The sequence below is a fragment of the Dendropsophus ebraccatus genome, chromosome 9 (assembly GCF_027789765.1).
Source record: "Dendropsophus ebraccatus isolate aDenEbr1 chromosome 9, aDenEbr1.pat, whole genome shotgun sequence".
Taxonomy (NCBI): domain Eukaryota; kingdom Metazoa; phylum Chordata; class Amphibia; order Anura; family Hylidae; genus Dendropsophus; species Dendropsophus ebraccatus.
In genome coordinates, this window is record NC_091462.1 from 1,586,641 (window position 1) to 1,612,818 (window position 26,178).

At 57.2% G+C, this 26,178-nt stretch overlaps 1 protein-coding gene across 2 annotated transcripts in view; it reads right to left on the bottom strand.

The window, feature by feature from the left end:
- Positions 1-10,244: 10,244 nt before the first annotated feature.
- Positions 10,245-26,178, bottom strand: part of PNKD (PNKD metallo-beta-lactamase domain containing) — a 38,491-nt gene continuing 22,557 nt past the window's right edge. Inside the window, exons 6-9 of one of the 2 annotated variants that reach the window (XM_069984799.1) lie at positions 25,348-25,511; positions 19,271-19,357; positions 14,154-14,269; positions 10,245-11,975 (exon numbers count right to left, since the gene is read on the bottom strand). In XM_069984799.1, the coding sequence (XP_069840900.1) occupies positions 11,802-11,975; positions 14,154-14,269; positions 19,271-19,357; positions 25,348-25,511 (541 nt within the window). In that variant the 3' untranslated portion in view covers positions 10,245-11,801. The remainder of the gene's footprint in view (positions 11,976-14,153; positions 14,270-19,270; positions 19,358-25,347; positions 25,512-26,178) is intronic. The other variant, XM_069984800.1, reaches the window with a different exon arrangement.

Sequence of the window (26,178 nt, forward strand, 5' to 3'; positions counted from 1 at the left end):
AGGGGACATTAACTATATGTGCAAACAGCAGGAGACTATTACTATATGGAGGGCACAACAGGAGGCATTATTACTATATGGGGGCACAGCAGGGGGCATTATTACTAAATGGGGCACGGCAGATCGCATTATTACTATATGGGGGTACAGCAAGAACATTATTACTATATTTAGGGCACAGCAGGGGACAGCACTGCGGAATCTGTTGGCACTATACAAATAAATATTATTACAGCAGGAGACATTTTTACTATATGGAGGCACAGCAGGGGACATTACTACTATACGGTGGCACAGCAGGAGACATTGTTACTATATGGGGCACAGCAGGAGACATTATTACTATATGGGGGCAAAGCAGGGGGTATTATTACTATATGAGGGCACAGCAGGATACATTATTACTATATGGAGGCACAGCAGGAGACATTATTACTATATGGGGGAACAGCAGGGGACATTATTACTATATGGAGGGCACAGAAGGGCACATTATTACTATATGGGGGCACAGCAGGGCACATTATTACTATATGGAGGCACAGCAGGGTACATTATTCCTATATGGAGGGTACAGCAGGAGGCATTATTCCTATATGGAGGGTACAGCAGGAGGCATTATTACTATATGGAGGGCACAGCAGGGGACATTATTACTGTATTGGGCAACAGCAGGGGACATTATTACTATATAGAGGGCACAGCAGGGGGGCATTATTTCTATATGGGGCACAGCAAGAGACATTATTACTATATTGGGGCACAGCAGTAGACATTAATACCATATGAGGCACAGCAGGAGGCATTATTACTATATGGGGCACAGCAGGGGACATTAATACTATATGGGGGCACAGCAGGAGGCATTATTACTATATGGGGCACAGCAGGAGGCATTATTATATGGAGACACAGTAAGGGCATTATTACTATATCAAGGTAAAGCAGGACACTTTATTAGTATATGGAGGGCACATCAGGAGACATTACTACTATATAGGGGCACAGCAGGGGACATAACTATATGGGGGCACAGCAGAAGGCATTATTACTGTATAGGGGCACAGCAGGGGGCATTATTACTATATGAGGGCACACCAAGGAGCATTATTACTATATTGGGGCACAGCAGGAGACATTATTACTATATGAGGGCACAGCAGGAACATTGTTACTATATGGAGGGTACAGCAGGGAACATTATTACTATATGGAGAGCACAGCAGGGGCATTATTACTACATAGAAAGCACAGAAGGGGTCATTATTACTATATAAGGACAGCAGATTTTAATATTTGGGGGCACAGCAGGGGACATTACTACTATGTAAGGGCACAGCTGGAGACATCATTACTATAAGGGGGCACAGCAGGGAACATTATTACCATATGGAGGGCACAGCAGGGGGCATTATTACGATATGGGGGCACAGCAGGGGACATTATTACTATATGGGGACAGCAGGATATTTTAATATTTGGGGGCACAGCTGTGGACAATGCTACTTTGTGAGGGCACAGCAGGAGACATTTTTACTATATAGAGGGCACAGCTGGAGACATTATTACTATAAGGGGGCACAGCAGGGGACATTATTACCATATGGATGGCACAGTAGGGGGCATTATTACGATATGGGGCACAGCAGGGGGCATTATTACTAAATGGGGGCATTAAATGAGAATTATTGTATGTTATAAAATGTTATTTGGTTATGATGCCCCAGGGTGTAAAAGGTTGTGAAACACTATGATGGTCATTGGGAAAGAAAGAAGATGAGGGTTATAGTCACCCCCTGGAATGGTTTCCACCATATTAGCCTGAACTGGATACCATGTAAAACCCTCAGCTGTGATGAGCAGCTGTCTGTGCAGAGTCCTCAGTTTCTGTAATTCAACAGAGTGGGAGATATGGAGAACCAGCACATGGTGTATTAGGAGGTGAGATGATAGAAATATATCATCCATGGTGTAGGATACAGGTCATTCCACAAGGTATCACACAGTCCACAGTGCAGGTTATCAGTGTCCACAGGAGGGGCTCCACATACACACAGGGGGCACTGGTAGCATCCCAGGCTCCTCTCCTACATTACAGGGGCAGGTGGCCTAAACTCCGCTCCCCTCTTCTGAGATCAGGATGTCCTTGTTTTTCCCAGCCAGGTGCTGCCTCAGCGTCAACCACCTGTGCACTGGGAAATATTCTACTGCGGTGTCTCCGTCGGATGGTCGTCTTCTGGGGGTGTCTCCGTCTGATGGTCGTCTTCTGGGGGTGTCTCCGTCTGATGGTCGTCTTCTGGGGGTGTCTCCGTCTGATGGTCGTCTTCTGGGGGTGTCTCCGTCTGGTGGTCGTCTTCTGGGGGTGTCTCCGTCGGGTGGTCGTCTTCTGGGGGTGTCACCGTCGAGTGGGCGTCTTCTGGGGGTGTCCCCGTCAGGTTGGCGTCTTCTGGGGGTGTCCCCGTCGGGTTGGCATCTTCTGGGGGTGTCCCCGTCGGGTTGGCGTCTTCTGGGGGTGTCCCCGTCAGGTCGGTGTCTTTAAGGCTCCTTTTCTCCCCAGCATCTGCTGGCCTTAAAGGGGAACTCCAGGTAGAGGTTAAAAATAATGAAGCCTCTGTAGAAGCATATAGCGTTACCTATCTATCCCAGTTTTGAAACTACCAAAAATCCATTTGTTTGGGGGGGGGGGGGTGTTCTGTATTTTGTTTCTGTTCTTCCTGGTTGAGCAGTTCGCAGAATGCAATGCTTTCCCTCAGCTGATCATCACAGTCCCCCACCCATCACAATCAGTAAAATTAGTGCTGCACCTGCTTCTAGCCGGTCAGAGATGGTGAATCACTCAGGGGATCCAGCCCCGCCCCATGTCTGCATCATCAGCCTGTGCTCAGCATACACACACAATGTGGGACAGAGGCATGGAATATTTGTCTCCTGGGGGGGGATAGCAGAAGGAGCAGGAGACAATGTGGTTTGGCACAGGGGCCATTTTTCTTCTTTTCCTGGATTTCTATCAGCTACCAGTGTGGCAGAACCATACAGATACGGTAATACATTGTATAGATCAGGGGTACTCAACAACTTTTAGTGAGGGGCCACTTACCGGGGTCTATTGTCAGGTGAAGGTCCGAGCTGAACATCAGTAGGAAACGTGTTTTGTTACTTTTCACAAACGTTCAACTATTTATATACAGAATAGCGGCTTATTAGTGGGAAAACTGGTGTTTTTATCTCGCTCACCAGCACTTTGATATTGGGTACAAAGGGGTGACTGCCCTAGATAGCCCCCCCTGTTGCTGCCCCAGTAGTACATAGGCCCCTGTGAGCTCTCCCCCAGTAGTATATAGCCCCCTGTGCGCTCTCGTTCAGTAGTATATAGCCCCCTGTGAGCTCTCCCTCAGTAGTATATAGCCCCCTGTGAGCACCCCCAGTAGTATATAGCCCCCCTGTGCACTCTCCCTCTGTAGTATTTAGCACCCTGTGAGCTCCCCCAGTAGTATATAGCCCCTCTGTGCGCTCCCACCAGTAGTATATAGCCCACCTGTGCGCTCCCCCCAGTAGTATATAGCCCCCCTGTGCGCTCTCCCCCCAGTAGTATATAACCCACCTGTGCGCTCCCCCCAGTAGTATATAGCCCCCCCAGTAGTATATAGCCCCCCTGTGCACTCTCCCCCTGTAGTATATAACCCCCTGTGAGCACCCCCAGTAGTATATAGCCCCCCTGTGCACTCTCCCTCTGTAGTATATAGCACCCTGTGAGCTCCCCCAGTAGTATATAGCCCTCCTGTGCACTCTCCCTCTGTAGTATATAGCACCCTGTGAGCTCCCCCAGTAGTATATAGCCCCCCTGTGCACTCTCCCTCTGTAGTATATAGCCCCCCTGTGCGCTCTCCCCCTGTAGTATATAGCCCTCTGTGCGCTCCCACCAGTAGTATATAGCCCTCTGTGCGCTCCCACCAGTAGTATATAGCCCACCTGTGCGCTCCCCCCAGTAGTATATAGCCCCCCCAGTAGTATATAGCCCCCCTGTGCGCTCTCCCCCCAGTAGTATATAGTCCCCCTGTGAGCTCCCCCCAGTAGTATATAGCCCCCCTGTACGCTCTCCCCCCAGTAGTATATAGCCCCCCCAGTAGTATATAGCCCCCCTGTGCGCTCTCCCCCCAGTAGTATATAGTCCCCCTGTGAGCTCCCCCCAGTAGTATATAGCCCCCCTGTACGCTCTCCCCCCAGTAGTATATAGCCCCCCCAGTAGTATATAGCCCCCCTGTGCGCTCTCCCCCCCAGTAGTATATAGCCCCCCTGTGCGCTCTCCCCCCCAGTAGTATATAGCCCCCCGGTGCGCTCTCCCTCAGTATTATATAGCCCCCTGTGAGCTCCCTCCAGTAGTATATAGCACCCTGTGAGCTCCCCCAGTAGTATATAGCCCTCTGTGCGCTCCCACCAGTAGTATATAGCCCACCTGTGCGCTCCCCCCAGTAGTATATAGCCCCCCTGTGCGCTCTCCCCCCAGTAGTATATAGTCCCCCTGTGAGCTCCCCCCAGTAGTATATAGCCCCCCTGTGCGCTCTCCCCCCAGTAGTATATAGCCCCCCCAGTAGTATATAGCCCCCCTGTGCGCTCTCCCCCCCAGTAGTATATAGCCCCCCGGTGCGCTCTCCCTCAGTATTATATAGCCCCCTGTGAGCTCCCTCCAGTAGTATATAGCCCCCTGTGAGCTCCCCCTGTAGTATATAGCCCCCCTGTGCACTCTCCCTCTGTAGTATATAGCACCCTGTGAGCTCCCCAGTAGTATATAGCCCCTCTGTGCGCTCCCCCCAGTAGTATATAGCCCCCCCAGTAGTATATAGCCCCCCTGTGCGCTCTCCCCCCAGTAGTATATAGTCCCCCTGTGAGCTCCCCCCCAGTAGTATATAGCCCCCCTGTGTGCTCTCCCCCCAGTAGTATATAGCCCCCCTGTGAGCTCCCCCCAGTAGTATATAGCCCCCCTGTGCGCTCTCCCCTTATAGATGGCCCCCAGACAAAAAAAAAAACAAACAAACCACAACTCACCTAGCACCTCGTTCCCCGCTGCGGCTGTCTTCTTCTCTTCTCCCGTCGGTCCGCCCCCGGCTGATACGCACTCTCTAAGGATGTACCGGGGATTCCCCAGCAGAGCACCAGTGACCCCAGTGTACGCCGCCGGCCTGTACTTCTGGGAAGTTCAGGACAGCGGCGTACACTGAGGTCATTGATGCGCGCTCTGCTGGGGAATCCCCGGGACATCCCCAGAGAGCGCGTATCAACCGGGGGCCGGGCCGACACCGCCCCCAGCCCCACATGGTACTGACATCTAAGGACAGTACGCCTATGGGGAGGGAGGCAGTGCGGTGGGGAGCGGGACACATGGGGGCTGACCCGGGACAGGGCGGTTGGGAGGTCTGACCAGGGGTACGGACAGCTGGCCTCCGCCAGTTGAGGACCCCTGGTATAGACACATCTATATAACTTTTAATGTACTTTTAATAGAAAACAAGTTTTTCTTATCTGGAGTTCCCCTTTAATTCTGCATCCTGCTCCACGGGGGATTCTCCCACTGCCTAAACACTTACAATAACCCCTAACACCCCCCCCCCTCCCCCCATGCTATTCTCCATGGTTATTCATATACCCCTCTCAGGGGGTGGAGCTAAGCCTCCCACATCCCATGATCCTTTGTGTAGCCATATATGGAGTTCCTGTTTCCTGGCCGTGGCGAGTGACCCAGCAGGAGGCGTTTCCCATCAGACATGCAGTCTGTCTCAGTTACCCCCCCCCCCACCCCCGCACTTCCCCGGTTCCTGTACACATGGTACATTCTGCCCCTTCCCCCTGTCTATGCATTGACCGTCGATGATATGGAGCCAGAATGACGTCTCATCACAATCCATATCCACAGCGCTGATCACACTGGGTCAGGAGGCAGAGCGCTTATGTTTCATGATGAGAAAACTTTATTTATACAGTGCCCGGTGACGCTTGTGGCCGTCAGTCATCATTTACAATTAACACTTTTATTTTTATTTCCAGGCTTAGTAATTGTGAGAGCAGCGTTCAGGGGTCCCAGCTGCCATCATCCAGGGGGTCTCCAGGGATGTGGAGAACCTCTTTAAGGCATTAGACACCTGTGCACCCATCTGCCTGCCCCACCACTAGGGGGAGCCCTCTACACATCTGTCAGCAGCAGCAGGAGTGTAGCTTCTTATCTTATAACACAGGTGACTGTCTGCTATTACAGTTCTGTTCCATTCACCTCAATGCTAATCAGCTGCAATACCAGACACAGCCTGTGGGCTCGGGTGGCGCTGTACATGGATCCCCAGAGACCCCCAAATGCCCCTGCTATGGTTATCTATGATTCACATATGTGGGATTCCTTAAATAAAATATAAGATCAGCAGCCAACACAAAACTCCACATAACCCCCCAAATTCTCTGGCAGCCGACACCCCATACAGCGGCAAATAGTGGTTGGCACCACTGGGGGGGGGGGGGGGGGGGGGCGGCAAGGCATGAAAGTATGGTGCGGGGAGGAGGATGCACGGGGGGAGGACGCACGGAGGGGGGGGGGGGAGAAGGACGCACGGGGGGGGGGGGGAGAGAAGGACGCACGGGGGGGGGGGGAAGGAGGACGCACGGGGGGGGGGGGGAAGGAGGACGCACGGGGGGGGGGAAGGAGGACGCACGGGGGGAAGGGAGGACACACGGGGGGAAGGAAGACGCATGGGGGGTGAAGGGGAAGCAAGACGCATGGGGGAAGGGAGGACGCACGGGGGGGGAAGGAAGACGCATGGGGGGGGGGAAGGAAGACGCATGGGGTGGAAGGAGGACGCATGGGGGAAGGAGGAGGACGCACAGGGGTAGAAGGACACATGAAGGTGGAGAACACATGGGGGTAGAAGGACAAGACCCCACCACTCCATAGAAACTGCCCTCACCAAAGTGGCCAATAACCTGCTAACAGCCAAAGCCTTACACCAATCGTCTGTCTCCTTCTCCTTGACCTATCTTCTGCCTTCCACACAGTTGACCATTCTCTTCTTTTACAAATTCTCTCATCCCTTGGTGTCACTTGCTCAGCCTCTCCTGGGTCTCCCGCTCCCACACCACCACCTCCCCTCACTCCCACACCACCTCCTCCCCTCGCTCCCACACCACCTCCTCCCCTCGCTCCCACACCACCTCCTCCCCTCGCTCCCACACCACCTCCTCCCCTCGCTCCCACACCACCACCTCCCCTCGCTCCCACACCACCTCCTCCCCTCGCTCCCACACCACCACCTCCCCTCGCTCCCACACCACCTCCTCCCCTCGCTCCCACACCACCTCCTCCCCTCGCTCCCACACCACCTCCTCCCCTCGCTCCCACACCACCTCCTCCCCTCGCTCCCACACCACCTCCTCCCCTCGCTCCCACACCACCACCTCCCCTCGCTCCCACACCACCACCTCCCCTCGCTCCCACACCACCTCCTCCCCTCGCTCCCACACCACCTCCTCCCCTCGCTCCCACACCACCACCTCCCCTCGCTCCCACACCACCTCCTCCCCTCGCTCCCACACCACCTCCTCTCCTCCACCTCTGTCCTTTAAACCCCATATTCAGGCCCTGAGCACCTCCTGCCACCTCCACCTCAAAAACATATCCATGATCTGCTCTTTTCTCCCCTGACTCCATAAAACTGCTGGTCCATGCTCTCATTATCTCCCGCTTGGACCACTGTAACATCCTCCTCTCCGGCCTCCATCTAACTCCCTCGCTCCCCTCCAGTCTGACCTTAACTCTGCTGCCCAACTAATTCACCTTTCCCCTCGCTTCGCCTCTCGACTCTGCCAATCCCTCCACTGGCTCCAATTGCCCAACGTATTCACTTTAAATTGTCCCTCACGCAACTTTCCATCCTTCAGTCACCCCCTTCTGCGCTCCCCCCTGGTTCATACCTCGCACAACTGCCTCCAAGACTTTGCTCAAGCCTCTGGAGTTCTTTGGAACTCACTGCCCCGACACATCCGGCCCTAACTGCCCCCACACATCCGGCCCTCACTGCCCCCACACATCCGCCCCTCACTGCCCCGACACATCCGCCTCTCACTGCCCCCACACATCCGCCTCTCACTGCCCCGACACATCCGGCCCTCACTGCCCCCACACATCCGCCCCTCACTGCCCCCACACATCCGCCCCTCACTGCCCCCACACATCCGCCCCTCACTGCCCCCACACATCCGCCCCTCACTGCCCCGACACATCCGCCCCTCACTGCCCCCACACATCCGCCCCTCACTGCCCCCACACATCCGCCCCTCACTGCCCCCACACATCCGCCCCTCACTGCCCCCACACATCCGCCCCTCACTGCCCCCACACATCCGCCCCTCACTGCCCCCACACATCCGCCCCTCACTGCCCCCACACATCCGCCCCTCACTGCCCCCACACATCCGCCCCTCACTGCCCCGACACATCCGGCCCTCACTGCCCCGACACATCCGGCCCTCACTGCCCCCACACATCCGGCCCTCACTGCCCCCACACATCCGCCCTCACTGCCCCCACACATCCGCCCCTCACTGCCCCCACACATCCGCCCCTCACTGCCCCGACACATCCGGCCCTCACTGCCCCGACACATCCGCCTCTCACTGCCCCGACACATCCGCCTCTCACTGCCCCGACACATCCGGCCCTCACTGCCCCCGACACATCCGGCCCTCACTGCCCCCGACACATCCGGCCCTCACTGCCCCGACACATCCGTCTCTCATCCACCATCAGGTCCTTCAAAAGTAACCTGAAAACCCATCTCTTCAAACTAGGCAACAACCTATAATAATTCTGCATCACACTGACTGGCTGCACTTTACCTCCTTATAAATTGTAAGTAGAGATGAGCGAACCGGCCCTAAGGTTGTCTGGAAAACATGGAGACAGCCAATGGCTGTATCCATGATTTCCACATTGCCTTAGGGCTTTATCCAACTTCAGCAGCCACCGCTAATCACATGCCGAACTATCGGGATCGGATGGACTCCAGCTGCTTAAGGGTCACTCATCGCTCCCTATGTAAGGCCTGGCGGGCAGGCTCCTCTCTCCCTATGTAATACCTGGCGGGCAGGCTCCTCTCTCCCTATGTAATACCTGGCGGGCAGGCTCCTCTCTCCCTATGTAATACCTAGCGGGCAGGGTCCTCTCTCCCTATGTAATACCTGGCGGGCAGGGTCCTCTCTCCCTATGTAATACCTGGCGGGCAGGCTCCTCTCTCCCTATGTAATACCTGGCGGGCAGGCTCCTCTCTCCCTATGTAATACCTGGCGGGCAGGCTCCTCTCTCCCTATGTAATACCTGGCGGGCAGGGTCCTCTCTCCCTATGTAATCCCTGGCGGGCAGGCTCCTCTCTCCCTATGTAATACCTGGCGGGCAGGGTCCTCTCTCCCTATGTAAGGCCTGGCAGGCAGGCTCCTCTCTCCCTATGTAATGCATGGCGGGCAGGGTCCTCTCTCCCTATATAATACCTGGCGGGCAGGCTCCTCTTTCCCTATGTAAGGCCTGGCAGGCAGGCTCCTCTCTCCCTATGTAATACCTGGCGGGCAGGGTCCTCTCTCCCTATGTAATACCTGGCGGGCAGGCTCCTCTCTCCCTATGTAATACCTGGCGGGCAGGGTCCTCTCTCCCTATGTAATACCTGGCGGGCAGGCTCCTCTCTCCCTATGTAATACCTGGCGGGCAGGCTCCTCTCTCCCTATGTAATACCTGGCGGGCAGGGTCCTCTCTCCCTATGTAATACCTGGTGGGCAGGTTCCTCTCTCCCTATATAACCCCTCCCCTGGTGGGCAGGCTCCTCTCTCCCTATGTAATACCTGGTGGGCAGGCTCCTCTCTCCCTATATAACCCCTCCCCTGGTGGGCAGGCTCCTCTCTCCCTATATAACCCGTCCCCTGGTGGGCAGGCCCCTCTCCCTATATAACCCCTCCCCTGGTGGGCAGGCTCCTCTCTCCCTATATAACCCGTCCCCTGGTGGGCAGGCCCCTCTCCCTATATAACCCGTCCCCTGGTGGGCAGGCTCCTCTCTCCCTATATAACCCGTCCCCTGGTGGGCAGGCCCCTCTCCCTATATAACCCGTCCCCTGGTGGGCAGGCCCCTCTCCCTATATAACCCGTCCCCTGGTGGGCAGGCCCCTCTCCCTATATAACCCCTCCCCTGGTGGGCAGGCCCCTCTCCCTATATAACCCCTCCCCTGGTGGGCAGGCCCCTCTCCCTATATAACCCCTCCCCTGGTGGGCAGGCTCCTCTCTCTATATATAACCCGTCCCCTGGTGGGCAGGCTCCTCTCTCCCTATATAACCCCTCCCTGGTGGGCAGGCTCCTCTCTCCCTATATAACCCGTCCCCTGGTGGGCAGGCTCCTCTCTCTATATATAACCCGTCCCCTGGTGGGCAGGCTCCTCTCTCCCTATATAACCCGTCCCCTGGTGGGCAGGCTCCTCTCTCCCTATATAACCCGTCCCCTGGTGGGCAGGCTCCTCTCTCCCTATATAACCCGTCCCCTGGTGGGCAGGCTCCTCTCTCCCTATATAACCCGTCCCCTGGTGGGCAGGCTCCTCTCTCCCTATATAACCCGTCCCCTGGTGGGCAGGCTCCTCTCTCCCTATATAACCCGTCCCCTGGTGGGCAGGCTCCTCTCTCCCTATATAACCCGTCCCCTGGTGGGCAGGCTCCTCTCTCCCTATATAACCCGTCCCCTGGTGGGCAGGCTCCTCTCTCCCTATATAACCCGTCCCCTGGTGGGCAGGCTCCTCTCTCCCTATATAACCCGTCCCCTGGTGGGCAGGCTCCTCTCTCCCTATATAACCCGTCCCCTGGTGGGCAGGCTCCTCTCTCCCTATATAACCCGTCCCCTGGTGGGCAGGCTCCTCTCTCCCTATATAACCCCTCCCTGGTGGGCAGGATCCTCTTCCCCCATGTACCAGCCTGTTTTTTGCCTCCATGTTATGTGATCTTGTACTGTCAAGGGCGCTTTATAAATAAATAATAATAATAATAATGATGAGAGTATGGTGCAGGAAGGAGGACGCACGGGGGGAGACATGACTAAGGAGGTCACATAAGGGGAGGAAGACACATGGGCAAGGCGGACATGAAGGAAACACATGACGGAGGAGGGCGCAAGGGGGGAGGAGAACACATGGGGGAGAAGGATGCGTGACAGAGGAGGAAGGAGGAGACATGACAGAGGACAGTGCATGGGGGGAGGAGGACACACGGGGGAAGGACGCATGGAGGGAGAGGTGACATGACAGAAGGACATAAGGGGGGAGGACACATGACGGAGGAGGGCGCATGGGGGGAGGAGGACACATGGGGGAGAAGGATGCGTGACAGAGGAGGGAGGAGGAGACATGACAGAGGACAGTGCATGGGGGGAGGAGGACAGAAGGAGGACAGATGGGGGGAGGGTGTGGGCACACATGGTGGAGGACTCCAAGTACGCACATATTGGGAGGTGCCCCCAGAGACGCTCCACATCCCACAATCCTCTGTGGCTCTGCCCTCTCTGGTGACATTATTGAGGGGGTTTTCTTGTTCTCCTGCTTTGGGGGGGGGGGGGGGGAGGATGTAAACTACAAAGTCAGATTTGTGCCAAAAAGAGTCGGGCTTGTAAACCAAGGGTAAAGTTCAGCCGAGGTCTCCAAGACTGCTCCAGCAGGACGGCACAGTGGGGGGTGAAGCGCCATCAACTTCAAGTCCACCGTGGAAGGCGATTCTCTGGAGCGGCTCCCGGGAGGTCACATGACTATCTACCCTTGAACAGGTCTTTTCGCCGCCGCACTTCTTCTAGGACCCGAGAACGGAAATGGCTCCACTCTTCTTGTGCGGCACGCTGCAGGTCCAGGGCCCGATGGAGCTCCCGGCAGTGAGTACGCAGGAAGGGGTTATACTCCTTCTCCTCTCCTAGGGTGGACGGGCACTGCGGGCAGACAAGGAGGATATCATCACATGATCCTCGGGTTAAGTGATAGTTCTACTCAGCCCTGCAGGGGGCAGCATGAATGGGTGATATCAGCAGGGACATAAAGGGAACTAACTAACTACTACGATGGGACAGAAAAGAGTAAATCCCCCTCTGTGCATCTATGTAGTGTAAAGGCCCTCTACTGAGAAACAGAGACCTGACTATTATATAGGGGCACAGAGAGGGCCCAACTACCTAATGGATGCACAGATGGGGACCCTGCTACTCTATTGGGGGCATCTAGGGGACCTAACTACTATATGGGGCACATAGGGGACCTGACTACTATATGGGGCACATAGGGGACCTGACTACTATATGGGGCACATAGGGGACCTGACTACTATAGGAGGCTTAGAGGGCACTTGTTTTATAAAGCACAGGGAGACCTAAAATACTATATTGACGCACAGAAGGGGCCTAATGCTATAGATGCTGGGAACGTATATTTTTCTAGCAGATTCTGCAAAGAGGAGTCATGGCTCAGGCTGGATGGAAAGAAAAGTGAGCGACTCCGATCAGAGAAGACGTCACTTGTGAGTCACGGCTATTGGTCATTGTCATCATTCCTATAGTCTACAGAGCCGGTGCACAGCTGGTATATGGTCACTGCATAGGGGATAGTGGTCTTACTATAGGGTTTTATCCAGTAACAGTATGGTGGTCATGGTGTGGCGGTATTATTTGTATACTGGTAATACTGAATTTGTCAGCAACTAACACACTGTGATCTGCAGTAGCAGCATGGTGCTGGAACCAACCAAAACACACAGGGCACGGTGACATACAAACGGGTACAGTGGACTACCAGTCACTCTAGTGCCTAACTACTGTATGAATGAACAGAGATGACCTCCAGTACTATATGGGGGCACAGAGTGGCCATAATACTATCTGGGGGCACATATTGGGCACACCTGCTTATATAGGGGCACAGATAGGGCACTGTTACATTGTGAAGCAATACAGCTGCTGCCTCAAACACCAATAAACTAGTATCTGAGGATACAAGAAGAAAAAAGTTCTGCATATTCAGCACAACATTGTGAATTAAGATTTTATTTTTTGCCCATATCGCCCAGTCTCAGGTGGAGCAGTATGTACTACTGATTTGTGGTGTTGGGCTACTACAGGTGGAGCAGTATGTACTACTGCACTGTGGTGTTGTGCTACTACAGGTGGAGCAGTATGTACTACTGCACTGTGGTGTTGGGCTACTACAGGTGGAGCAGTATGTACTACTGCACTGTGGTGTTGTGCTACTACAGGTGGAGCAGTATGTACTACTGCACTGTGGTGTTGGGCTACTACAGGTGGAGCAGTATGTACTGCTGCACTGTGGTGTTGTGCTACTACAGGTGGAGGAGTATGTACTACTGCACTGTGGTGTTGGGTTACTATAGGTGGAGCAGTATGTACTACTGCACTGTGGTGTTGTGCTACTACAGGTGAAGCAGTATGTACTGCTGCACTGTGGTGTTGTGCTACTACAGGTGGAGCAGTATGTACTACTGATTTGTGGTGTTGGGTTACTACAGGTGGAGCAGTATGTACTATTGCACTGTGGTGTTGGGCTACTACAGGTGGAGCAGTATGTACTACTGCACTGTGGTGTTGGGCTACTACTGGTGAAGCAGTATGTACTACTGCACTGTGGTGTTGGGCTAGTACAGGTGGAGCAGTATGTACTACTGAACTGTGGTGTTGGGCTACTACAGGTGGAGCAGTATGTACTACTGCACTGTGGTGTTGGGCTACTACAGGTGAAGCAGTATGTACTACTGCACTGTGGTGTTGGGCTACTACAGGTGGAGCAGTACTTGTTGTAGTACTTCAGGTGGGTGGATTCTCACCCAGCTTTCCCTGGATAACAAATCTGACTAGTTATCATGGGGGGAGACACCCTCCACCTCTCTGCCCCCTCTGCCTCCCCGCATCATTCCCCCCCGTCTGAGCCCCCTCCCAGCATCATTCTCCCCGTCTGAGCCCCCTCCCAGCATCATTCCCCCCGTCTGAGCCCCCTCCCAGCATCATTCCCCCCGTCTGAGCCCCCTCCCAGCATCATTCCCCCCGTCTGAGCCCCCTCCCAGCATCATTCCCCCCGTCTGAGCCCCCTCCGCCCCTCTCACTCACCGTACATCTCTTTTCCAGCCTCTGCTGAACCACCCACTGAAACTTCTTGTCTCGGGCAGCGTTGTCGGGTTCCACCACAGCGGCGAACATGAGGTTATCTGCAGCGTACTCGTGTCCTGGAAGAGAAAGATCAGTCACCAGTGACCTGATGTCGGCCCCTGTTGGGATCTCTGCCGGCTGTCTGCGCTGGGATCTCTGCCGGCTGTCTGCGCTGGGATCTCTGCCGGCTGTCTGCGCTGGGATCTCTGCCGGCTGTCTGCGCTGGGATCTCTGCCGGCTGTCTGCGCTGGGATCTCTGCCGGCTGTCTGCGCTGGGATCTCTGCCGGCTGTCTGCGCTGGGATCTCTGCCGGCTGTCTGCGCTGGGATCTCTGCCGGCTGTCTGCGCTGGGATCTCTGCCGGCTGTCTGCGCTGGGATCTCTGCCGGCTGTCTGCGCTGGGATCTCTGCCGGCTGTCTGCGCTGGGATCTCTGCCGGCTGTCTGCGCTGGGATCTCTGCCGGCTGTCTGCGCTGGGATCTCTGCCGGCTGTCTGCGCTGGGATCTCTGCCGGCTGTCTGCGCTGGGATCTCTGCCGGCTGTCTGCGCTGGGATCTCTGCCGGCTGTCTGCGCTGGGATCTCTGCCGGCTGTCTGCGCTGGGATCTCTGCCGGCTGTCTGCGCTGGGATCTCTGCCGGCTGTCTGCGCTGGGATCTCTGCCGGCTGTCTGCGCTGGGATCTCTGCCGGCTGTCTGCGCTGGGATCTCTGCCGGCTGTCTGCGCTGGGATCTCTGCCGGCTGTCTGCGCTGGGATCTCTGCCGGCTGTCTGCGCTGGGATCTCTGCCGGCTGTCTGCGCTGGGATCTCTGCCGGCTGTCTGCGCTGGGATCTCTGCCGGCTGTCTGCGCTGGGATCTCTGCCGGCTGTCTGCGCTGGGATCCCTGCCGGCTGTCTGCGCTGGGATCCCTGCCGGCTGTCTGCGCTGGGATCCCTGCCGGCTGTCTGCGCTGGGATCCCTGCCGGCTGTCTGCGCTGGGATCCCTGCCGGCTGTCTGCGCTGGGATCCCTGCCGGCTGTCTGCGCTGGGATCCCTGCCGGCTGTCTGCGCTGGGATCCCTGCCGGCTGTCTGCGCTGGGATCCCTGCCGGCTGTCTGCGCTGGGATCCCTGCCGGCTGTCTGCGCTGGGATCCCTGCCGGCTGTCTGCGCTGGGATCCCTGCCGGCTGTCTGCGCTGGGATCCCTGCCGGCTGTCTGCGCTGGGATCCCTGCCGGCTGTCTGCGCTGGGATCCCTGCCGGCTGTCTGCGCTGGGATCCCTGCCGGCTGTCTGCGCTGGGATCCCTGCCGGCTGTCTGCGCTGGGATCCCTGCCGGCTGTCTGCGCTGGGATCCCTGCCGGCTGTCTGCGCTGGGATCCCTGCCGGCTGTCTGCGCTGGGATCCCTGCCGGCTGTCTGCGCTGGGATCCCTGCCGGCTGTCTGCGCTGGGATCCCTGCCGGCTGTCTGCGCTGGGATCCCTGCCGGCTGTCTGCGCTGGGATCCCTGCCGGCTGTCTGCGCTGGGATCCCTGCCGGCTGTCTGCGCTGGGATCCCTGCCGGCTGTCTGCGCTGGGATCCCTGCCGGCTGTCTGCGCTGGGATCCCTGCCGGCTGTCTGCGCTGGGATCCCTGCCGGCTGTCTGCGCTGGGATCCCTGCCGGCTGTCTGCGCTGGGATCCCTGCCGGCTGTCTGCGCTGGGATCCCTGCCGGCTGTCTGCGCTGGGATCCCTGCCGGCTGTCTGCGCTGGGATCCCTGCCGGCTGTCTGCGCTGGGATCCCTGCCGGCTGTCTGCGCTGGGATCCCTGCCGGCTGTCTGCGCTGGGATCCCTGCCGGCTGTCTGCGCTGGGATCCCTGCCGGCTGTCTGCGCTGGGATCCCTGCCGGCTGTCTGCGCTGGGATCCCTGCCGGCTGTCTGCGCTGGGATCCCTGCCGGCTGTCTGCGCTGGGATCCCTGCCGGCTGTCTGCGCTGGGATCCCTGCCGGCTGTCTGCGCTGGGATCCCTGCCGGCTGTCTGCGCTGGGATCCCTGCCGGCTGTCTGCGCTGGGATCCCTGCCGGCTGTCTGCGCTGGGATCCCTGCCGGCTGTCTGCGCTGGGATCCCTGCCGGCTGTCTGCGCTGGGATCCCTGCCGGCTGTCTGCGCTGGGATCCCTGCCGGCTGTCTGCGCTGGGATCCCTGCCGGCTGTCTGCGCTGGGATCCCTGCCGGCTGTCTGCGCTGGGATCCCTGCCGGCTGTCTGCGCTGGGATCTCTGCCGGCTGTCTGCGCTGGGATCTCTGCCGGCTGTCTGCGCTGGGATCTCTGCCGGCTGTCTGCGCTGGGATCTCTGCCGGCTGTCTGCGCTGGGATCTCTGCCGGCTGTCTGCGCTGGGATCTCTGCCGGCTGTCTGCGCTGGGATCTCTGCCGGCTGTCTGCGCTGGGATCTCTGCCGGCTGTCTGCGCTGGGATCTCTGCCGGCTGTCTGCGCTGGGATCTCTGCCGGCTGTCTGCGCTGGGATCTCTGCCGGCTGTCTGCGCTGGGATCTCTGCCGGCTGTCTGCGCTGGGATCTCTGCCGGCTGTCTGCGCTGGGATCTCTGCCGGCTGTCTGCGCTGGGATCTCTGCCGGCTGTCTGCGCTGGGATCTCTGCCGGCTGTCTGCGCTGGGATCTCTGCCGGCTGTCTGCGCTGGGATCTCTGCCGGCTGTCTGCGCTGGGATCTCTGCCGGCTGTCTGCGCTGGGATCTCTGCCGGCTGTCTGCGCTGGATCTCTGCCGGCTGTCTGCGCTGGGATCTCTGCCGGCTGTCTGCGCTGGGATCTCTGCCGGCTGTCTGCGCTGGGATCTCTGCCGGCTGTCTGCGCTGGGATCTCTGCCGGCTGTCTGCGCTGGGATCTCTGCCGGCTGTCTGCGCTGGGATCTCTGCCGGCTGTCTGCGCTGGGATCTCTGCCGGCTGTCTGCGCTGGGATCCTTGCCGGCTGTCTGCGCTGGGATCTCTGCCGGCTGTCTGCGCTGGGATCTCTGCCGGCTGGAGGAGGAGACACAGGAGCCCGGAGGAGGAGACACAGGAGCCCGGAGGAGGAGGAGGAGGAGGAGACACAGGAGCCCGGAGGAGGAGGAGGAGACACAGGAGCCCGGAGGAGGAGGAGGAGGAGGAGGAGACACAGGAGCACGGAGGAGGAGGAGGAGACACAGGAGCCCGGAGGAGGAGGAGGAGGAGGAGACACAGGAGCCCGGAGGAGGAGGAGACACAGGAGCCCGGAGGAGGAGGAGGAGGAGACACAGGAGCCCGGAGGAGGAGGAGGAGGAGACACAGGAGCCCGGAGGAGGAGGAGACACAGGAGCCCGGAGGAGGAGGAGGAGGAGACACAGGAGCCCGGAGGAGGAGGAGGAGGAGGAGGAGGAGGAGGAGGAGACACAGGAGCCCGGAGGAGGAGGAGGAGACACAGGAGCCCGGAGGAGGAGGAGGAGGAGGAGACACAGGAGCCCGGAGGAGGAGGAGGAGACACAGGAGCCCGGAGGAGGAGGAGGAGGAGACACAGGAGCCCGGAGGAGGAGGAGGAGACACAGGAGCCCGGAGGAGGAGGAGGAGGAGGAGGAGACACAGGAGCCCGGAGGAGGAGGAGGAGGAGACACAGGAGCCCGGAGGAGGAGGAGGAGGAGACACAGGAGCCCGGAGGAGGAGGAGGAGGAGACACAGGAGCCCGGAGGAGGAGGAGGAGGAGACACAGGAGCCCGAAGGAGGAGGAGGAGGAGACACAGGAGCCCGAAGGAGGAGGAGACACAGGAGCCCGGAGGAGGAGGAGACACAGGAGCCCGGAGGAGGAGGAGACACAGGAGCCCGGAGGAGGAGGAGACACAGGAGCCCGGAGGAGGAGGAGGAGGAGGAGGAGGAGACACAGGAGCCCGGAGGAGGAGGAGGAGACACAGGAGCCCGGAGGAGGAGGAGGAGGAGGAGACACAGGAGCCCGGAGGAGGAGGAGACACAGGAGCCCGGAGGAGGAGGAGGAGGAGACACAGGAGCCCGGAGGAGGAGGAGGAGACACAGGAGCCCGGAGGAGGAGGAGGAGACACAGGAGCCCGGAGGAGGAGGAGGAGACACAGGAGCCCGGAGGAGGAGGAGGAGACACAGGAGCCCGGAGGAGGAGGAGGAGGAGACACAGGAGCCCGGAGGAGGAGGAGGAGACACAGGAGCCCGGAGGAGGAGGAGGAGGAGGAGGAGACACAGGAGCCCGGAGGAGGAGGAGGAGGAGACACAGGAGCCCGGAGGAGGAGGAGGAGACACAGGAGCCCGGAGGAGGAGGAGGAGGAGACACAGGAGCCCGGAGGAGGAGGAGGAGACACAGGAGCCCGGAGGAGGAGGAGGAGGAGACACAGGAGCCCGGAGGAGGAGGAGGAGGAGACACAGGAGCCCGGAGGAGGAGGAGGAGGAGACACAGGAGCCCGAAGGAGGAGGAGACACAGGAGCCCGAAGGAGGAGGAGACACAGGAGCCCGGAGGAGGAGGAGACACAGGAGCCCGGAGGAGGAGGAGACACAGGAGCCCGGAGGAGGAGGAGACACAGGAGCCCGGAGGAGGAGGAGGAGGAGACACAGGAGCCCGGAGGAGGAGGAGGAGGAGGAGACACAGGAGCCCGGAGGAGGAGGAGACACAGGAGCCCGGAGGAGGAGGAGGAGGAGACACAGGAGCCCGGAGGAGGAGACACAGGAGCCCGGAGGAGGAGACACAGGAGCCCGGAGGAGGAGGAGGAGACACAGGAGCCCGGAGGAGGAGACACAGGAGGGGGTAGAGGCATCTGGCAGCAGTTACCCATATCCGGTGGGTGGTGACATCACTGAGCACCTGTATAGGTTTTGTAGACTGCACTGGGTGGAGTAGTGGCGTCTATGGCAGGGCTACACTACTTCCGGTATACGGATGGCTCTTTCCTTCTCTTTCCGGCAGTTTACCTCCTTTGGGCGCATACGCTGGAGGCTTCGGCGGCGTGCGCTGCTTTACCGATAATCTTTTATGGGATTTTCCTTTGGCCACTAGATGTCACCAGCGCTTTACTGATTGTTGTTCTCACACTGAGAACTTCTGGATGATTCCAGAGCCTATTATTATTATAGGAACCTACCCGGCCAGAGCAGCGCACCATCACTCAGTGAGGCCACCGTGTCCAGCGAGGCCAGCATGGTGTCCGCCGAACCCTCAAACATCCTCCCTGCAGAGACAAGAACACAAAGGCGGGTGAGCCCGAGGCCAAACACAAAGCATAGCGGACCAACCCCCCACCAGACCACTACAACTCTCACCAGACTGACACCACACCAGACCACTACAACTCTCACCAGACTGACACCACACCAGACCACTACAACTCTCACCGGGCTGACACCACACCAGACCACTACAACTCTCACCGGGCTGACACCACACCAGACCACTACAACTCTCACCAGACCAACCCCCCACCAGACCACTACAACTCTCACCGGGCTGACACCACACCAGACCACTACAACTCTCACCAGACTGACACCACACCAGACCACTACAACTCTCACCAGACTGACACCACACCAGACCACTACAACTCTCACCAGACTGACACCACACCAGACCACTACAACTCTCACCAGACTGACACCACACCAGACCACTACAACTCTCACCAGACTGACACCACACCAGACCACTACAACTCTCACCAGACTGACACCACACCAGACCACTACAACTCTCACCAGACTGACACCACACCAGACCACTACAACTCTCACCAGACCAACCCCCCACCAGACCACTACAACTCTCACCAGACTGACACCACTACAACTCTCACCAGACTGACACCACACCAGACCACTACAACTCTCACCGGGCTGACACCACACCAGACCACTACAACTCTCACCAGACTGACACCACACCAGACCACTACAACTCTCACCGGGCTGACACCACTACAACTCTCACCGGACTGACACCACACCAGACCACTACAACTCTCACCGGACTGACACCACACCACACCGCTACAACTCTCACCAGACTGACACCACACCAGACCACTACAACTCTCACCAGACTGACACCACACCAGACCACTACAACTCTCACCAGACTGACACCACACCAGACCACTACAACTCTCACCAGACCAACCCCCCACCAGACCACTACAACTCTCACCAGACTGACACCACTACAACTCTCACCAGACTGACACCACACCAGACCACTACAACTCTCACCGGGCTGACACCACACCAGACCACTACAACTCTCACCAGACTGACACCACACCAGACCACTACAACTCTCACCGGGCTGACACCACTACAACTCTCACCGGACTGACACCACACCAGACCACTACAACTCTCACCGGACTGACACCACACCACACCGCTACAACTCTCACCGGACTGACACCACACCAGACCACTACAACTCTCACCAGACTGACACCACACCAGACCACTACAACTCTCACCAGACTGACACCACACCAGACCACTACAACTCTCACCGGGCTGACACCACTACAACTCTCACCGGACTGACACCACACCAGACCACTACAACTCTCACCGGACTGACACCACACCACACCGCTACAACTCTCACCCGGCTGACACCACACCAGACCACTACAACTCTCACCAGACCAACCCCCCACCAGACCACTACAACTCTCACCGGGCTGACACCACACCAGACCACTACAACTCTCACCAGACTGACACCACACCAGACCACTACAACTCTCACCAGACTGACACCACACCAGACCACTACAACTCTCACCAGACTGACACCACACCAGACCACTACAACTCTCACCAGACTGACACCACACCAGACCACTACAACTCTCACCAGACTGACACCACACCAGACCACTACAACTCTCACCAGACTGACACCACACCAGACCACTACAACTCTCACCAGACTAGGGATGTCACGATACCAGAATTTTGAGTTCAATACCAATACCAGCTTTCTTATTTCGATACTCGATACTAATTCGATACTAAATAAAGTTTGAAAAAAATATGTAAAAATACAAATAATATTTTTTTTGAAAAAAGGGAACAGGGATTATTAGAACCTTTATAATGATATTTTTTTTAAATTTAAACTTTTTTTTAACTTTTTAATTCCCCTCTACCCCGCAGCATACCTTCCTGTGCACAACAACTCCCAGTATACCTTCTTATGCACTACAACTCCCAGCATACCTTCTTGTGGCGATTTGTAGTGCACAAGCGGGTATGCTGGGAGTTGTGGTGCATAAGAAGGTATGCTGGGAGTTGTAGTACACAAGGAGGTATGCTGGGAGTTGTAGTGCACAAGGTGTGTTTCTGGAAGTTGTAGTGCATTAGCAGCCTCCTGACACAACAACTCCCAGCATACCTCCTTGTGTTAAACAACTCCCCACAAGAAGGTATGCTGGGAGTTGCTGTGCCACTGTACCGGACGGCCCAAAGGAAAGGGGGGAGGGGGCGCAGTATTGTGGACACTGGAGGGTGTGACACTGCGAGGGACCGCAACAGCGGGAACTGGCGTGTACGGGGGACTCGGCTGCAGCAGCGGGTCCTGAGTGTGGGGGGGGGAATAGTGCAATGACTCCCGCCCGCGAGGTCACGGCCAGCAGTCATTAGCAGTGGCGGCCGCTCCATATGCAGAAGACTCCTGCTGCATATGGAGCAGCTCAGGAGGGGTTAAATGCCGCCGTCAGGTGTGACAGCGGCATCTACCCTGTAAAATAGCCGACACAAGCGATCGCTATGTGCCGGCTATTTAAATTTGGCGCCGCCGGGAGCGGAGTACGAGCGGGCCGAGGAAGTGACAGGTGGGGGCAGGGGGTGGCACACAGAGAACATGGCCGGCGCTCAGCTAGCCGCCGGCCGTGTTCTCTGCGCTATACCTTATGTTAAGCTGCGTTATTAGGCAGTTTAACATAAAGTATCGATACCAGAAAATCCTGGTACCGAACGGTTTTTCTGCCCGAAATATCGATAGTAGTATCGATATTTCGGTACATCGTGCATCACTACACCAGACCAACCCCCCACCAGACCACTACAACTCTCACCAGACCAACCCCCCACCAGACCACTACAACTCTCACCAGACCAACCCCCCACCAGACCACTACAACTCTCACCAGACTGACACCACACCAGACCACTACAACTCTCACCAGACTGACACCACACCAGACCACTACAACTCTCACCAGACTGACACCACACCAGACCACTACAACTCTTACCAGACAGACACCACACCAGACCACTACAACTCTCACCAGACTGACACCACACCAGACCACTACAACTCTTACCAGACCAACCCCCCACCAGACCACTACAACTCTCACCAGACTGACACCACACCAGACCACTACAACTCTCACCAGACTGACACCACACCAGACCACTACAACTCTCACCGGGCTGACACCACTACAACTCTCACCGGACTGACACCACACCAGACCACTACAACTCTCACCGGGCTGACACCACTACAACTCTCACCGGACTGACACCACACCAGACCACTACAACTCTCACCGGGCTGACACCACTACAACTCTCACCGGACTGACACCACACCAGACCACTACAACTCTCACCAGACCAACCCCACACCACACCGCTACAACTCTCACCCGGCTGACACCACACCAGACCACTACAACTCTCACCGGGCTGACACCACACCAGACCACTACAACTCTCACCGGGCTGACACCACACCAGACCACTACAACTCTCACCAGACTGACACCACACCAGACCACTACAACTCTCACCAGACTGACACCACACCAGACCACTACAACTCTCACCAGACTGACACCACACCAGACCACTACAACTCTCACCAGACTGACACCACACCAGACCACTACAACTCTCACCAGACTGACACCACACCAGACCACTACAACTCTCACCGGGCTGACACCACTACAACTCTCACCGGACTGACACCACACCAGACCACTACAACTCTCACCGGGCTGACACCACACCAGACCACTACAACTCTCACCAGACCAACCCCACACCACACCGCTACAACTCTCACCCGGCTGACACCACACCAGACCACTACAACTCTCACCGGGCTGACACCACACCAGACCACTACAACTCTCACCAGACCAACCCCCCACCAGACCACTACAACTCTCACCGGGCTGACACCACACCAGACCACTACAACTCTCACCAGACTGACACCACACCAGACCACTACAACTCTCACCAGACTGACACCACACCAGACCACTACAACTCTCACCAGACTGACACCACACCAGACCACTACAACTCTCACCAGACTGACACCACACCAGACCACTACAACTCTCACCAGACTGACACCACTACAACTCTCACCAGACTGACACCACACCAGACCACTACAACTCTCACCAGACTGACACCACACCAGACCACTACAACTCTCACCAGACTGACACCACTACAACTCTCACCAGACAGTGGGCTCCTGCCCCTTTAAGATGTGGCAGCTTAGTGCAGCAGACAGTGCTGGGTGTGGGGCTTCCCTGTGCTCTACTGTCAGGATGGATTAGGATTTGTACATATATGAGGCAGAAGTGGTGACAGGAATGACCTTAATCCAGGCGCGGCCTCCACTATCACTACATGCAGCACTATCACTACAGTCACTACATGCACCGCCATCACTACATGCACCGCCATCACTACAGTCACTACATGCACCGCCATCACTACATACACGGCCATCACTACATACACGGCCGTCACTACGTGCACCGCCGTCACTACGTGCACCGCCGTCACTACGTGCACCGCCGTCACTACGTGCACCGCCGTCACTACAGTCACCGCCGTCACTACAGTCACCGCCGTCACTACAACCATCTCCCTCACTACAGTCACCGCCGTCACTACAGTCACCTCCCTCACTACAACCATCTCCCTCACTACAGTCACCGCCGTCACTACAGTCACCTCCCTCACTACAACCATCGCCGTCACTACAGTCACCGCCGTCACTACAGTCACCGCCGTCACTACAACCATCTACCTCACTACAGTCACCGCCGTCACTACAGTCACCGCCATCACTACAGTCACCGCCATCACTACAGTCACCGCCATCACTACAACCATCTACCTCACTACAGTCACCGCCATCACTACAACCATCTACCTCACTACAGTCACCGCCGTCACTACAGTCACCGCCGTCACTACAGTCACCGCCGTCACTACAGTCACCGCCGTCACTACAGTCACCGCCGTCACTACAGTCACCGCCGTCACTACAGTCACCGCCGTCACTACATGCACCGCCGTCACTACATGCACCGCCGTCACTACATGCACCGCCGTCACTACATGCACCGCCGTCACTACAGTCACCGCCGTCACTACAGTCACCGCCATCACTACAACCATCTACCTCACTACAGTCACCGCCATCACTACAACCATCTACCTCACTACAGTCACCGCCATCACTACAACCATCTACCTCACTACAGTCACTACAGTCACCGCCGTCACTACAGTCACCGCCGTCACTACAGTCACCGCCGTCACTACAGTCACCGCCGTCACTACAGTCACCGCCGTCACTACAGTCACCGCCGTCACTACAGTCACCGCCGTCACTACAGTCACCGCCATCACTACAGTCACCGCCATCACTACAGTCACCGCCGTCACTACAGTCACTACAGTCACCGCCATCACTACAGTCACTACAGTCACCTCCCTCACTACAACCATCTCCCTCACTACAGTCACCGCCATCACTACAGTCACTACAGTCACCTCCCTCACTACAACCATCTCCCTCACTACCGTCACTACAGTCACCGCCATCACTACAGTCACCGCCATCACTACAGTCACCGCCATCACTACAGTCACCGCCATCACTACAGTCACCGCCATCACTACAGTCACCGCCGTCACTACAGTCACCGCCGTCACTACAGTCACCGCCGTCACTACAGTCACCGCCATCACTACAGTCACCGCCATCACTAGTCTCTGATCCTGAAGGGGAGGGACACTGATGTGAAAGCTGGGTGACAACCAATATGGCGTTTGAATCTGTAATACACGCTGCCTGCAGGACCGAGCGCAGTATCCTTGCTGTGACGTAATATATGACGGACCCTGGACTCACCACATCCAGCGAGGAAGAGGAGGTCCCCGGAGAACAGACAGTCCGGCCCGTCCCCTGACTTTCCCTCCAGCACGTAAATCATGTGACCAACCGTGTGACCCGGCGTGAAAAAGGCCTGGAACTGCAGCCGCCCGACCGACACCTGCTCCCGGTCACACAGAGGGCTGAGGAGAGAAACAATCAGATGCTCACAGGGGCGGAGTCACAGAGGGGGCGGAGAGAAACAGAAGATCACAGGGCAGAGTCACACATAAGGAGGAGAGAAACAGAGGATTACAGGGGCGGAGTCACAGAGGGGGCGGAGAGAAACAGACGACTGTAGAGGGCAGAGTCACACAGAGAAGGAGAAGAGAAACAATCAGAATTAGAGGGGCGGAGTCACAGAGGGGGCGGAAAGAAACAAGATCACAGGGCAGAGTCACACAGGAGGAGAGAGACAATCAGAGGATTACAGGGGCGGAGTCACAGGGGGCGGAGAGAAAAAGGAGGAGGAGAGAAACAAGACTGCAGGGGGCAGAGTCACACAGAGAAGGAGAAGAGAAACAATCCAAATTAGAGGGGCGGAGTCACAGAGGGGGCGGAGAGAAACAGGATCACAGGGGGCAGAGTCACACAGAGAAAGAGCAAAGAAGCAATCAGATGCTCACAGAGGCGGAGTCACAGAGGGGGCGGAGTCACACAGAAGGAGAGAAACAATCAGAGGATTAGAGGGGGCGGAGAGAAAGGATCACAGGGCAGAGTCACATAGAAGGAGGAGAGAAACAATCAGAGGATTACAGGGGCGGGGTCACTCAAAGGAGGAGGAGATAAACAGGATCACAGGGGGCGGGG